Raw genomic sequence first — 15,403 nt, 5'->3', positions numbered from 1 at the left:
TGTTCTTAGAGAGAAAAATCCCAAACCCTAATTTGGGATTCTAGATTCTTATCCGTTTCTCTGGATGCGTGTCCAGGAAACAAGGTAATTAATCTTTAAATGCTTTATTACAGCTGGCCTTTATTGTTTTTTAGAAGGGGACTTATGTATATGTCTTTCAAAAGTCTCCATTTGTGTATGTTCATGTCTTTTGTTTCATTTACCATTTTTACATTTTACAGCAAAGGTCTCTGTATTTCGAGTCAGAGTAGGCTTGCAGGACAAAGTAGTCAGTTCCAGTTCTTTTACCACTCCCCATTAGAAGGAAAGAAAATGATTCTCAGCAGAGATATGCTGCTGCTTTTGTGTTTTAGCCCCTAATGTATGCCTGAGAGCTACCACGATGCAAGCACTGAAGTGATCTCAGTCACTAGGTCCTGCAGGCAAAAGCCCTAATGGATCCTGCCAACTGCAGCACTGCTGTAGTATTCCACATGTTGTAGGTACAACGATGCAGGTTGAAAGACCTAAGAAGAGAAAGAACCAGACCCAATACTAGATTTCGGCCATCCAGTATCTAATTTTCAGAGTATTAGGTCTCCAAACCAGAACCTAGTATTTATGTTAGGTGATTAAGCTTACACACACACAGAATGGGAGTACCAAGGGTGGATAGTTATAGAAACACTTCCTTCATGAAGAAAATAAGTAGAAAGAGTTCTTCTCAACCATCTCCAATTTGGGTATTTCTGAACAGTGCACATTAACGTGTCAATAGCCATCCAATGTGTCAGTGCCTTTGGAGCCCTAACCTTTCTGCTTATCTAGACCCCTGAGTCTGCACATTTTAAAAAATATTAAAAATGTAACAAACCCCCCCTCTTTAACACCTGTATAGTCTAAGAAATTTTCTTTCATAATATCCCATGTAGCCATAGTATCATCTGTCAGGTTGTTTAATTGCTGATATTTCTAGCTTCCATGCAGTTTTTCAAACACCTAAAATCCAGGAGACGGCTTAATGTTTCAGCCCCCCAAAACCCCAACAAACCATGTTTGCTACATGTATAGATTTTACTGAGACAACCAGACAGCAGCACCGCTTGTGAAGAGGCAGGGAGGAATCTTTGTTAATAATAACTGAGAAATACTGACAAGCAGATGTGTGATCTGCACAACAGAAAACAAAGTGCGGGTCTAGAACATGATGAATCCCTGGAGTACAAACACCTCTGCACCACGGGTGGGGAGACATCATTGTCTGCAAGGGTTGGGCTATGATTTTTACTAGATTTGGCTTGTCTGGAACTAACCAGCACCTGTGCTGATGCATAGGTCCATAGGAGAACAACAGACAATGCACCTTCCCCACAATTCGGTAGATCTATATGCTCCCTGCTTCAGCATATCCCAGGATTTACCCACGTTTTGGGGCTGTTATCAATACCTGGGGCTGTGAGCTGTCATTAACAAGCCCATGCAGTGAAACTAAGAAGATATTTCAAATCAGAAAAACTAATTATGGCAGCAGCATTCACATTTTATTTGATTTATTGACTTTGTTACAATATATAAAGGCCAATTTCATACAAAGAAGAGTGAAGAAAAAGAAGCAAAAACCAATGGGCCTTCAGCTGCCTAAACCACACTTCTAGCACCACTTCAGATGATTTGCTATAACCTGCTTGGCCTCCAGTTGCTATGTCATATCTTCCAGTCCTGTGGTCTCCTATGCCTCTGCTGCCTTATGACATCTAAAATGGTCTAGACACCTATGTTTAATCAGTTGAATTTCACCTACTCATAGTGGTTACAGAGAGACAAACAAATTGAAACAATAAAGACTTCATATCTTAATAGCCAATGCAAAAACAGTTTAACCTACTAACCTGATTCCTCTTACAGATACAGTGTCAACTCCTAAAAGTGATGGAAGGCAAGGAGAGAAAACAGTATGTGGAAAACTGAGGAGCAGTGAAATAATACGAGCCTACAGGCTGACATGTCAAACAAATCAAAGCCATTTATTTTCATTACAAATGGCAGTCTTCATGGCTGTGGAGCTATCTGACCTGTAAGTAACTGGAAGAGCAATCACCATGCTCAGCAAGGAATAACTGATGCAGAGGTTCACTGAAACCACACATTGAACGTACAAACTACTCCTTTTCCCAGTTCTACTTTCTTATCAAAGAACCTGCTGCAATTTTTCAGGTGTTACTTTGGGTAACTTCTGTAGACTCAATAAAAAAGTGAAGTGTTTCCTCTGTGTTAGGATGTATCCCAGATCAAAGCCCCAAATTCAAATACCGTGGAGATTTGTGTATTTGTGTGTTTGTGCATTCAGAACTGAAATCTCAGTTTTGCACTTCAAGAGGGAGAAAGGCTGAAGTTCTCAGTCAGTTCAATATTGTGGATTCTGATGCTGAAATCTGAGTATTTTGGCCGGAGCTTTCATAATATATTAACTTTGATATATTCTGTGTAATTTCTTGCTCTCATCTTAGGTTGCAAATATATACATACTTCAAACTTAATAACACCAGAATTTCTGTTACCATTTAATACACTGCTGCTTTATAGTTTCCTGTTTTCTCCAGGTGCTGCTACCTGGGTGTGGTCTAATCCCACTGCACCCTAGGCAGCATCAGATGACTGGTCTTTGCAGATCATCTTTTGATCTCATTATGTTTTTTCTACCTTCTTTAGCACAGGAGCGGTCAAGAGTGGGAGAAAGCTCTTAACTGTACTTTTATGGCTTAATATAGTCCTGAGCACAGGATTAAGCACTGCTTAAGAATCCTTCCCAGAGACAGGTTCATCCAGTCTCCTATTCAAAGCACACTGAACTCCATGTGAATTTTCCCATTAAGTTCAGAGGCTTTTGGCTTGCTCCATGAGAAAAAGAAAGCTTCCGGTGGAAATTGCAACTAAGTGACTCTTCCAACATTTGGGATAAATTCATCTCCTATATATGTAGGTCAGCCATAGCAATTTGCCTGGCATAGCAAAAGAAAATCATAACTCTTGTTTCTTGCATGTTTTTAGCACAAAGATGTCTGTGCCTAAAGAATCTAAAGCAGCTTTACTACAAATTAGAGCATCACTTCTGATCAAAAAGGGACTGAATCCAACAAACAAGGTTCTGATTCTTCAACAGACAAAGATCTCTGCACTCATACTCTACTGCAAGACTCAAATCTAAATTAGAAAATTAGCTGAAGCCATTAAAAAGCCATTTATCATACGAAGTTGTTAAGGGCAATAAGTGGCAGTGTTATCTAACATACTTCATCCTAACTTTCTTCTCCTGCAGCATTTGAGCTGAGCTGAGCTCTTCAGCAGCTTGTTGAAGATACATGCTTCAAATGCAGGAGATGTATTTCTAGCAATTAAATACAGTAATTTAAGTGAAGTACTGTAATGAATATACTGGATGGAGAATGAAGATAAGGATAGAAGTTGTAATGTGCATATTTTTGGTAGCCGATTCTATTCTGAAAATGAGAAAATGAGAAAATACATTTATCTGTGTGTTGATTAGTGTGTTTTGGGGCAGAAAATCAGTTTTCCATTCCATTCCATTCAGGTCTTGTGCACTCTGGTTTGTCATTCATACAGATATGGCTCGAGGAGTGGAAGAAGCAGATTCATTGTTTTTCATCTAAGAGAACAAGCAAGAAATGAAAAGAGTGACTTGTTAATATTATTTGACTGGCAAACTCCCAATATTGCCCTTACGAGGTGCCTCCAAGTCATTTCACAGTGTTCTACAGGAGATACCTACAGAAGATGGCTGGAAGAAAGGTCAGTGATAACTGGGGTCAGGGACACACAGGGATGGAGAAGCATGGTCTCTGCACTGGTGGACCTCACCTCCCGCAAGCTCCTGTGATGAGAGTAAGCCCATGAACCTATTGATTTGGGGGCCAGTGATGCCCCACCATGACCACAGAAATACTACAGGAGTAATCTGTGAGTGAGAGCTCAAGAGTTTCTATGGCAGAACTTCAGGCACAGTATGGATTTATATGCTGACAAGGACCTTGCTTCACAGATGTCATAGGCTAAATAAAAACTTACACAGAAAAAGAATTGTAATAGCAGTGGGAATATGACTAGTGAACAGTTGCAGAAAACATAGAATATAAAGGATCAGCATTATAAGAAGTGTATTGCCTCATTTGTTTTTCTTCTGTATCCTTTTGTTAGCTCTTAGTTAATTATTTTTCTCCCAAAGAGTACTGGGCATAGCAAGGAGTACCAGAATGAGGTGACAGTGCCAGAGTGCAAGTCACTGGGGGAAAGCACCTGGAAGGAGACTGAAAATGCTTGGAGGCTGATCCATTGCATGTCAATAAGATGAGCTATTTAATCCTCTATATGATTTGACATACAGAAGAAAGGAGGACACTTCAGGGAAAGAGGGGATTGTGAAATTATATAAATTTCAAAGGAAAAAAAAGATTATAAAAAACCAGGGAAATTCCAATACAATGCTTGAACGGCATTTGTTGGAGTAACTTGTGTGAGTGACACCTGTTACCAGACATTTCAATTACAAGGAGCTGTATGATATTGCTGTATACAAAGCATGACCAATAGGAGACATCATTAGGCAGCCCACCATTCAAGGGTGCCAAAAGCAGTATGCAATTCTACCCAGAGATACTTAAACAGACCCTTCCCCCACCTTCTTATTACCATCTCAGTAAAGTCATCTGCGCAGCTTGCCCGTATTTGTTCAGCAGTCAGAGGGCTGTTCAGTGCAAAGGTCTTTTTCAGTCCTCTTTCATTCCTCACACTAGTTACTGCATCTCTCAAAGCAAAGAACACAGAGCTTCCCAAGAAAAGTCCTGCTTCGCCTATCCCCTGAAAAAGAAAAAAAAAAGAAGTCAAATAGATGTAGGTTTTGAGCAAATGAGAGGAGTACATGCCATTTCAATATCAACTAAAAAGCTTAAAAGTCAGTGACTCTAAAAAGTGTTTTCTCCTTCAGTAAGGAAACTTATTCTAGATTTAGTGGAAGCAAGCTTAGATCACACCAAGTCTTCTGATGGTAGCTGCTTTCAGGGAGCTAAAAAGGTTGATTTCAAATATTGGCTATCGATTTTAGAATCTTTTTGGCTCACTGCTAAACTGAAATTTAGAATAACTAGCAGATAAAATTAAACCAATCCAAACCTAGGTACAGATACAACTAAGAAACAAAGCTTGAACTCATGATAATTCCATGCGGACCAAACACCACTGACCTCAGTGGGCTTGACATCCTCTCACTGGTTCTGACATAAGATTCACATTTTTCCTTATCTCAAAGATAGGTCAAATCCACCCTTATTCCATAGTTCTCTCACTGCTGTGGTATTGAACATTTTAATCTGGACTGGATTGGGATATTGCAATTGAATTTTACTTGTCCCTTTGCTAAAATCTGAGAACGTCTTCCCCAAACATGGTGCATAAAGATCGAATCACACCTTCTTACAGTGAATTTTAAGGTTAATTATAGGAGATAAGTTCACAGAAAAGGATAAAAGCTTTGTTTGAAGAGGGATATTAGCATCAGCTCTGTAGATCAGCTCCAAATCAACTATGTAACTACTTCACCTAGATGACATTTTTTTCAAACAAATACTATTCTAATTATGTATTTCTGAGACAGCTTTAAATAATTTTAAAGGACCTATTTGTTCTTTAGTAACTTTTGCTGTAAAATATGCTTTTTTCCTCCTGTCATGCTGTTTTATTTTACCATATTCTAAAAGCATACCTAATACTTGAAACAGCTGGAAATTTGCAGAATTACCTTCATCTTGATTTACCATTACTACTTATATGCAACTGGCCAGAATATTTGGTTGTGTAAATTGAAGTAATGATTATACCAACTGAATACTTGAGCCACTCTCTCATATAAATACACACATACAGTCCTATTTCTTATTGCATAACACACATAAGTAAGCTGCACATTCTTATTGTCATGATTTCTCCATCAATTTCTTTGGTATTTTTATTCTAACCCTTCAGTATATCACCACATTTTAAAGGTATGGTTTTAAATTCAGCTTGCAGCTTCTGTGTGTGGTCTGTTAACAAAACCCTAAAATTACTACTTGCCAACCATGAAAGATATGCAGCAATATCCCACATTACATCTTTTCATATTAGTTTCCCTGATGTCATAAATAAAACAATTTCATGGACACTTGTTTGAAATGTTAAAGAAGAGGAACTGAAAACTTGTATATATTTTATATCGGAGCAATTTCTCTGTTCGTCCTGGGATCTAAGAATTAGGCTGTGTGATGGTTTGCTTACCTTGGATGCGTAGATGGCATAAGGATTTTGGGAAGATGACAGCAGGGAAACACTAAACTGTTCTGGAATATCACAAACAGCAGGGATCTTATACTGATCTGGACCCCGAGTATAGAGGACTCCTTCTGGAGAGTACTTTAATTCCTCCATTGTGTACAGTCCAATGCCTTGAACAAAGGCACCTTCAATCTTTAAATAAGAAAAAAGATAGCATTTATGTTCCCATGTTTGGTAAAATGGGTAAAACTTTGGCAAGAACAGATTTGTACCACTAGCTGTTAGAAGACCATTTTCTTTCCTGTTTGCCTAATGGAATTCTTCAACATTTGGGGGCTACCGTGATGGGAAAAGCTTTCACACTCCTCTCTCATACCAGGCAGAGACAAATGCTTTCATGATGAAGTGATGAGATCTGTGGACCAGCCTGCAATGAAGAAAGGTGTTTCCCTGCTATCAAGTGGGGAAGGCAGGTGAAACAACAGGAGAATTTGGAGACTGTAGATCATGAACAGGATTTAAGTCAGCAGATAGATAGTGGGCGTATATACATACAGGAAGTACTACACCATAGGTAAAATTCAAGCTTCATTGACATCTACAAAGCTCTGACACTGACTCAAATGGGGCAAGTCTACAAGTAAAGGACCTTCTAATATGATCTATGACTTATTATCTAGTAAGAAATTAACATTTTCTGAATTAATTAGGTAATCTTCACTTTAGATAAGGCTATCAGTCTAACAGAAAAAAGACAGCAGGAAATTCTTGGAATACCTGTCCTATATCCACAGCTGGATTTATGCTGTATCCAATGTCCATAACAATGTCTGTTCTGAGGTTCTGTCAATAAAATGCAAATGCATATTACTGAGAGAGATGCATGGAGTGGAGGCATTAAAACATAATGTAGGTTAGAGTTGGTATTCATTGTTACAACATATGCTAAGACAGAGGCCCCTCCATGTACACGATCTCAAAGTAATTTCCAATAGCCCATTACAAGCAAAATAGGCTTGTCTCAACTTTAACAGAAGGCAGCTCTGCCAGATTTTTCCCATTGCACAAGGAAATCCCCACATAAATAAGTACAGCTAGAGGGCATATGATCAGCAGTCTATGACATTTAGCTGTCTAGATGATCAAAAGCCTGCTGTAATTTGTTTGCTGGCAAACAGGGAAAGAACAAGCAAAGAACATGTTAGATGTCTGCCGTAATCCAAAAGGTGAACCCATATGACATTAACAGAGACGTGCCAAAAGCTGGTTAACACTGCACAGCTTTCATTCTGTTCCACCTGTAATTTGCATTTACACTGTTGATATATTTCCTATCATGTGAAGACAGGTGACTTATTAAGGCAAAACCCGAGTGATTGTTGGAGCACCTCACTCAGTTATTACCTTGTGATCTCCTGTTAGACAGTTAATTTCCACCTCTGAACAAGCAGCTCCATAGAGAAAATATGTGAATGGCTGTCCTTCCCCTTTCTCCCAATCCATGTTTTCATTGTAACCTCTGACAGAAGAAACAAAGCCCACAAGAAGAAAACCAATGCATGTGTGCATCATAACAAAGCAGATGAGCACATGAAAGTTTGAAAGTACTTCAAGTGAAATCTTAAATAACATGTCAGAACCCCAACAATTAAATTCCATGAAATCCTACAGAGTACTAGTAGTTTAGGTTTGATGGAGCTGGTATTTATATAAAACTTAGCCGACAAGCAAGGTATTTCCGTTTAGGAGACAGCATAATCTCAGAAATATACTAATAAAGACATGGTAATCGAGTTTGAATACAAACTTAAGGTAATGGTTGCTGAGGTAATAGCACATAAGGGAATTCAGAAAAAGGGATGAAAACTGGTCAGGACCTATGAAAGAATAATTTATAAGAGAGAAACAAAAGAGTTAAAATTACAGAAACTGCCTACAGAATGAGTAAGAGGGTTAAAATAGGAATATTGAAATAAAGGTGTAACTACTTAGAAGGGAGGGGGGACTAACTGAGGAGACTATAGTAGTCAGGACTGATGGGGTAAATTTAATGGACACAAAAGGACAGTGAAATGCGGTATTTCCCAACTATGCGACCAAGGCATATTTTCTGACCATGTATGACTGAAATGTCTTTGTTGAGCATATTTAAAATTATACCCCATAAAACAGTTATAGTGTAATTCAGACCATTGAACAGTGCATTGAAAAAGGGATACACAAAATCCACATATTCAACTTCTCACATGCCATCTACCTCAGCTGGCTTGGAGATTCTTGGATGTGGAGGATATGACTGGATAAGAACTAGATCAATACAGGATTTGATGCTCAGGGATCTGCAGATGTTTTTGGACACCATCAAATGTTAATAGCAATGTATGACTATTGCTCATTGCTTTGGAGATACCAACGTTCCTAAAGGGCTGCATAAGCAGAAAACATACTTGAACAGACTTAACAGCAGGAAGGGACATTTTGTTTGGGCTTTTCTCTGTGTTTTAAATAATTATGGGTTTGCAAAGTGCCTCTTCAACTTACTCCAGGCTGCCTGAATACCTGAAAAGTTGCTATTGATAAATAGGTAAATACAGGTGAAGGAAGAGAAGATAAAAGGCCCAGCAGGCTAAGAGAGAAGCTTTGCTTTGAATCCCACCTGAGTTACAGTACAGGAATTTTTCCTTTCTGGTTCTTTAAAAACACTGTGAAAGGATTCGGAGAAAAAGGACCATGAGATTGCATTGAGAGAGACTAGTGGGAATTGTGTTTAAGATTACTGTGTCCTACAATAGGATGCTGTTGTGAATAAATCCACATCTAAGAGTATATATGGTGGGAATTTTCTGAGGCTCCAGAAGCAAAGAGGTCAAAACAATGACTCCAAAACTAGGTTCAGTGAGCAACCCCACTTCTCATGTAAGTCTCCCGCTAGCTTTCAATTAGTGCTGAATCATGACATCTGTTTCCTAAATTAGTTTTAAAAATAAATAGATTACCATGAGATCTCTCTTAAACTCACCCAGACATTTTAAATTCTCCTTCCTCTAAAGAAAACTGACCTTAAGGTTCAGATCTAGAATTAAATGGGCCTAATTTTCTACAAGTGCACCTGGTTGCTAAATACAGGTGTGTGCTGGATAAATATTCTAATGCTGCCACTTGTTCTTCCTGTCATGCAACTCGGCGTGATCATGTTTGTGGGTAAAAGTGTAAATAATCTGTAGTACAACAATATTTATAGCTTGTAGCAATGCAGCCTCCAGTAAATAAACTCTTTCCCATTTTGCATACCTACCGTTACAGGCAGCAGTCACTTTCTAGATGCTTTCTGGTTTGCTAGTGGCCAAATCATGGAGCAAAGATGGGATAAAATATTCTTTTGATACTTTCTAGAGAGTCCACATAGGGCTAGGCATAAATTAGCGCTTAAACTTTATACTCCAACCCCCCCATATATGCAAGAATTACATAAAACATAAGCTGAGCCATTAGAAGGAACTATTGGATGGGATCTTCTATTCACGGCATTGGTTATCTTCAGAAATCAGTCCTGGTCTAACCTATGCATTTTTAAGGAGCAAAGATGTATTACCTAAAGTAGCCAGTAGCTGAAAGACTCACACTTTGTTCAAAAGCTTCTTTAATCTGTAAAATATATCAGTGTTTGTGGTAAACCAAGGAAGGAGTCAGGAAGGAACACAGCATATATATATTTATTTAATTTACATATATTTACTTACTTATATATATTCACTTGTTTACATATATTTACTTAAAACCCAAACTGTAACAAATTGTAAAGAAAGGAAGACCGGCTGAGTTAAGCATGTTTAGCTGCACATGGTGCCTAATACTGTAGTACTAAACCCAGTTTGGATGAGCAATCTGAATTCTTTTGGCAATACAATAAGGAATAGACCTGTCAACAGTGGTGTTCTTGCAGAATCTTTATTACTGGTAATGCCGTAGTCAGAAAGGGTCCTGCTCAATTTTTTCTGCTCAAGTTCAATAGAAATGGGTCCCTCTTTGTCAACCAGATCTGTTCAATTAACAAGTCACTGACATAAATGATCTGCATGACCTACTTGCACAAAAATGACAGTTGACAAGAGAAATGCTCTTTGCAGTGTTCTTCTGCCAGGGGTAAAAATGATAGTATGAGGTCCCAAATCTATTCCCTTTCAGTGATTCTCATGTTAGATTTACTCAGTTTACAAGTCAAGAAGGTTTTTGGGGGGTTGGGGTTTTTTTTTAATTATTATTTTTAATTAATTGTACTTTACTGACTTTGCAAGATGTAAAATTACTTCTCTGCATATATTAACATTCTGTCTTAGGTCAGCCATTTCTGCTAACATTTTGGGTGTGTCTGAATTATCCAAATTAATTTGGCACCTATTACAGGAGATTATCTTTGCATACATAGCTGTCAGTTATCAAGCTACCACGCATATTCCAACATTATTTGCTATTGCTAGGAATTACTACTGCCAAGAAAGTGTTTACATTTTCAGTTATTATAGTGTTTAATCACTTGAGAAGAAACACCCTAGTGTACTGGATCTGTAAATGCCTCAAGGCAGGGATTGTCCTTTTCATTAGGCCGTAGATAGCATCTATACAATAACATCTCAATCTCAATCTCAATACATAGAACTAGATTCTCAGCCATATCTTCATAAAAATAGTTGAAATTATAACAGAAAGCTTTTAGTTAAGAAAATTCAGTTTCTCGCCCTAAAACTCTATTCCATTTTCAAGTGAGCACCAGACAGGGGCCATTTCTATAAAGAGCTTTAGCACTATTTCTGTACTACTCTACTGCAAATGTAACTAATATTATAATGAGTTACACATTAGAGCAATGGGAGCAAGGACTCCTGCTACCTTTTGTGCAGTTCTGTGATATACTGCATATGGGAGAGAGATGGAAGAAGTTGAGAAGGCTTCTTTTTATTGATTTGGTAAAAATAAAGAACAGCCATGTAGGAAAACTGACAATGTACATATATACCCTGACAATCTTTTGGCAGCAGCTTGTCTGAAGGTAAGCTGGGGTGGGTCATGTTATTGCACAAGCTGATATTTTTTGTATATTAAAAACTTCTGTGCCTCCAAATTTCAATTCACGGATAGCTTTTCCTCCTTTCCAACTAGATATGATCTGGGGATTGTTTCCCACATATCTAAACCAAGCACCTACACTCCATCTTTCTGTGAAATAACGTGTTGCTACAGTTTTTAACTTTAGGATTATTAGGCTGAGCAGATTAGATAGACTACAATACACATATCACAGTTTCTGCAAGCACAGAAACACATTTAGTAGGATTCACATATCTTACCCAATCATTCCAGGTCCCTTTTGGATTCTTGTTGATGATAGGCTGCAAGCGTTTCAGAAGAGTTTGGCAAGCATCCTGGTGAGAAGTCAGGAGAATATAACACAAAATTCACACAGATTAGTTGTGTACTATTCAAGATATGTTCTAGTTAGTACTTAATTAGTATATGCTTTACTGTCATCTTGGTTTGAAAAAGTATGATAGGAGGTGTCATTTTAACTGCACAGACAAAAACCTTATAAAGGGTTAAGTTACAAGGGCTGGAATCTGCATGAATCAGTAGATTTACAAGAGGAACAGGGTACAAGATTTGTACAGGACTAGTTAGTTTTTTAGCTGAAACAAGGATTTTGTCAAACATAAGTCTTTTGGGGAAAGCTCAGATCATATTCTGAAAATTCATAAGCACCATTACTGAGAAACTGTCAAGTCATGTTTCTTCTTGGCAATCTCCAGTGGTATTATTGGTAATCTCAAACTTGATTTCTATGGGATCCCTAGTGCTTAAAGTTTGGTAGGCATTAAATACCACGAGGGATAGGGTGTTTTGTAAACTAAATACTACTCTCTACCTTCACAGCCATGCCGTTGACATCTGTCCCTGCAGATCCTGCTGAGGCACATGCATTGGGAACAGTTGTTGTGCTCGTTTCACAGAAGTGAATACATGACATGGGGATGTTCAATTCTCGACTAGCAACCTGTTTCAGGAAGAACAACACATTCTTCTCTGTTTTAGAAACATCCTAAACACTCCAACAGTTCCCCAGTACTTGCTAGAAGTCAGCAATACCAGGAAGGATAAAGTTTTAGCAAGTCCTCTTCCAACCTGCAGCCGAAATCATTCTACCCAGTTTGTCAGTACAAGAAACAGAAAAGAAGGGCAATGTTTTAGCTGTACTCAAACTCTGGAGTGAGACTATGGAGTCCAACATTCGGTTCCAATTTTGTTGTTTATATCCGGTATGACTTAGCGCAAATTATGCAGGCCCAGATCCCAAGCTTTCATTGACTTGATAGACATCTTTACAGATCTGACTCTCAATTAGGCATTAAACAAATATGACCATAATAATATTGTCTGGACTGTATACTAATCTGAATACTGACTGTCTTTTTTTACCATGGGTTCTATGGGATCAGCCCCAAAAAATCTTATTTCTAATAAGCCTCTTCACATACCATTGGAAGAATTAAAAAAAAATTTGTTTTTCCTTCCTGCTGACTCTATGACTCTTAATGAAGGTATCTTTGCTTTCCAGCTCTATCAATGCAAAGAAGCAGTGGCTATGCTGATAAAGAAACTGTCCTACCGGTACACTAACTAACCAAGAAGAAAACCTTCACACTGTTTATCTCCATGACAGATAAAGCACAAAGTAATATTTGTTTGGATCATTTGTTACCTGGATCATTTTTGTATGAATACCCTGCCCCATTTCAATTCCACCATGTGTCAGAAGCACAGACCCATCAGTATAAATATGAACCAGAGCAGCAGCCTAAAAAAGAAAAACAAAATCAAGATTAGACTAGTGAAAAATGTGTTGTATATGGTAATGAATTGATGAATCAATAGACAGACACAGTTTTGAAGTGTATTTCAATTTATCTGTTCAATGCTTTTGAATAGAAGGCAAAATTTGGAATGCTAGTCCCTGCTCTTCCTCTGTAATGAACTTCAAAAGAAAAAAATACAAATCCTTGGAGGTCTGCTTTTTCTGTTGCTAGATCCTAAAATAAATCTATACCTGGTAACAGTACCTCAGTGGTTCCAAAAGAAGCTGGAGGACTTCCCTTGCTAGTGGCCGTACATGCAAATTGCTGTCAATTCCATTTTCTCTTTCACTGGTGTTTGAGAGCCTTTGGACACAGGTTTTTCAACAGCATAGGTTAGGCAGGCTGTCAGCATTAGACACAGCAGTAAGGTTCTGAATGAGATTTTCCACCTGTACTCAGATGGAAGTAACACTGTAGACTACAAAGACCCTGTGACTTTAGTCTTGAACAGAGACAGTTTGATATGCTACAAGCCAGTCAATTAATTTTCAATTGATAAAATGCTGTCTATTCCAGAAGCACTGGACACCTACATTAAAAAAAACAAACACAAAGACCAAAAATACTACTGTCCTTTTGTTCCTTAAACTTCGTCTTTGATGAGATCAAACAGTAAAGTCTTTAAGAACAGCATCTCATAGTACCCCCGTGGTCAGAAAGAGTAAGCTCGGAGCTGTTTCTAGAATGGATAACTTATCCAATGAACACTTTGCCATCAGTCCTCAAAAACTTTTCCTAAAAGTGTTCAACTCATCTATACCAATACCACATCACAAGAGATAGGACTGGCCTTTAAGTAGGCAGGGTCCAAGCTGCCTGGGTCCTGAAAACCAAACCACTTTGATCTCAGCTTCAAGAGAGCTAGAAGCTAGCGTAGCCTTCAGGGAACAACCATTAGGAGGATGACAGTTTTCCAGAAGTTGAAAGATAACACATTTGTTTTGTATCCTAAGGTAGAGTAACTGTAATCTTCTATGGATAAAAATCTTAGCTCACTTATTCTTTAAAGAAACCAACCTGAGAAAGATAACGTGTGCCTAGTCCAAACGGAAACTTCATTGGTACAATGGCAATCCCCTTTTTCTTCCAGTAATTTTGTTGGTTAAATTCATTGACAGCTTTTTTCCTACTGTAGTATGCAGATTTCTCCATACATTCATTCCAACACCGTATTAAGTTTTGTGGATCAAGCTTTTGTTTGAAGTGTGTCTGCTCGTTCTCCTTATACATGTTTATTTCCCTAATCTGAAATAATAAAATCAACAGCTATCACACAATCCTGTTAAAGGCAGACTGACCATTTCAGGGGACTAGTAGACAACAAGAAGATTACTGTATGTTTTTTGAACAATTACCAGTTTGGTTCAGTTTGTAAGAGCATGTTATTCATTTAACAACCAGAAACTGATTTAAAAAAATATGAATTTTAGGACAAATTACATTTGACTTAGAACAGATTTGTTCAAACAGTTGAGCTAATCTAAAGGGCTTTAACTTTTCAACTGCATAGACTTCATTTCAGGAGAGAAGATGCCTTCATTTCATCACCTTTTCTGGTGATAAGCCTGTTTTATCTGCAACTCCTGTTATCCACGTTTCTGTCACCAGTGCTGACTGGGGAAAGCCAAACCCTCGGAACGCTGTGTTTGATGGCAAGTTTGTTTTGCAGGCATAAGCCCAGCATCTCAAGTTCGGAATCTTGTATGCATTGTCCATTTTTAATAAGGATACTTCTGCTACCTGAGGTGGGGACAAACAGTTCTAGTTAAATGTCAGAACAGTGCTTCTTTCAAATTCATACTTAAATCTTCCTCATCTCATATAAAGACCTTAACTTCAGACAATTAGCTTAAAATTGGGTTTCTGTCAATCACTGGTAGTAAGAATACTCTTATGCACACATACAGACTTTATTGATACATTTCTCATGCAGCATATTAGTTTTCAGTTCTTTTTTGCTATTCACAGAACACAGCTGATATTACTAGCAGTTGAGTGCTGGTCAGTTGTTAAGGATGTAACAGATACTTCATTTTATGATTGATTTTGCTCCTGCTTTGATATCAAAAGCCACACAGAACTAAAAATAGGCAGATTAGATTTAAAGCAATAGGAGGTATGAAAGGAACTGATGAAAGCATTCTGAATTAACACATCCTATGGAAATTCACAGTTAAGGTTTAGTTCCACCAGAAAGC

At 38.0% G+C, this 15,403-nt stretch overlaps 1 protein-coding gene across 9 annotated transcripts in view; it reads right to left on the bottom strand.

Moving 5' to 3' along the window:
• Positions 1 to 1,498: 1,498 nt before the first annotated feature.
• AOX1 (aldehyde oxidase 1) overlaps positions 1,499 to 15,403 on the bottom strand; it is a 46,203-nt gene continuing 32,298 nt past the window's right edge. For 5 of the 9 annotated variants that reach the window (XM_030018251.2, XM_041124340.1, XM_030018253.1 and 2 more), the window contains 11 exons: positions 14,754 to 14,945; positions 14,223 to 14,450; positions 13,052 to 13,147; positions 12,218 to 12,346; positions 11,646 to 11,720; positions 9,893 to 9,945; positions 7,705 to 7,819; positions 7,078 to 7,143; positions 6,304 to 6,492; positions 4,684 to 4,851; positions 1,499 to 3,643 (listed from right to left, as the gene is read on the bottom strand). In XM_030018251.2, the coding sequence (XP_029874111.1) occupies positions 3,593 to 3,643; positions 4,684 to 4,851; positions 6,304 to 6,492; positions 7,078 to 7,143; positions 7,705 to 7,819; positions 9,893 to 9,945; positions 11,646 to 11,720; positions 12,218 to 12,346; positions 13,052 to 13,147; positions 14,223 to 14,450; positions 14,754 to 14,945 (1,362 nt within the window). In that variant the 3' untranslated portion in view covers positions 1,499 to 3,592. Of the gene's footprint in view, positions 3,644 to 4,187; positions 4,291 to 4,672; positions 4,852 to 6,303; positions 6,493 to 7,077; positions 7,144 to 7,704; positions 7,820 to 8,956; positions 9,003 to 9,892; positions 9,946 to 11,645; positions 11,721 to 12,217; positions 12,347 to 13,051; positions 13,148 to 14,222; positions 14,451 to 14,753; positions 14,946 to 15,403 lie in introns of those variants that run through there. The other 4 variants (XM_030018252.2, XM_030018257.2, XM_030018254.2 and 1 more) reach the window with 4 other exon arrangements.

Source organism: Aquila chrysaetos, chromosome 6 (assembly GCF_900496995.4).
Source record: "Aquila chrysaetos chrysaetos chromosome 6, bAquChr1.4, whole genome shotgun sequence".
In the NCBI taxonomy this organism is placed as follows: Eukaryota; Metazoa; Chordata; class Aves; order Accipitriformes; family Accipitridae; genus Aquila; species Aquila chrysaetos.
The sequence above is the reverse complement of the archived record's forward strand: the minus strand, read 5'-3'. Positions and strand labels throughout refer to the sequence as shown.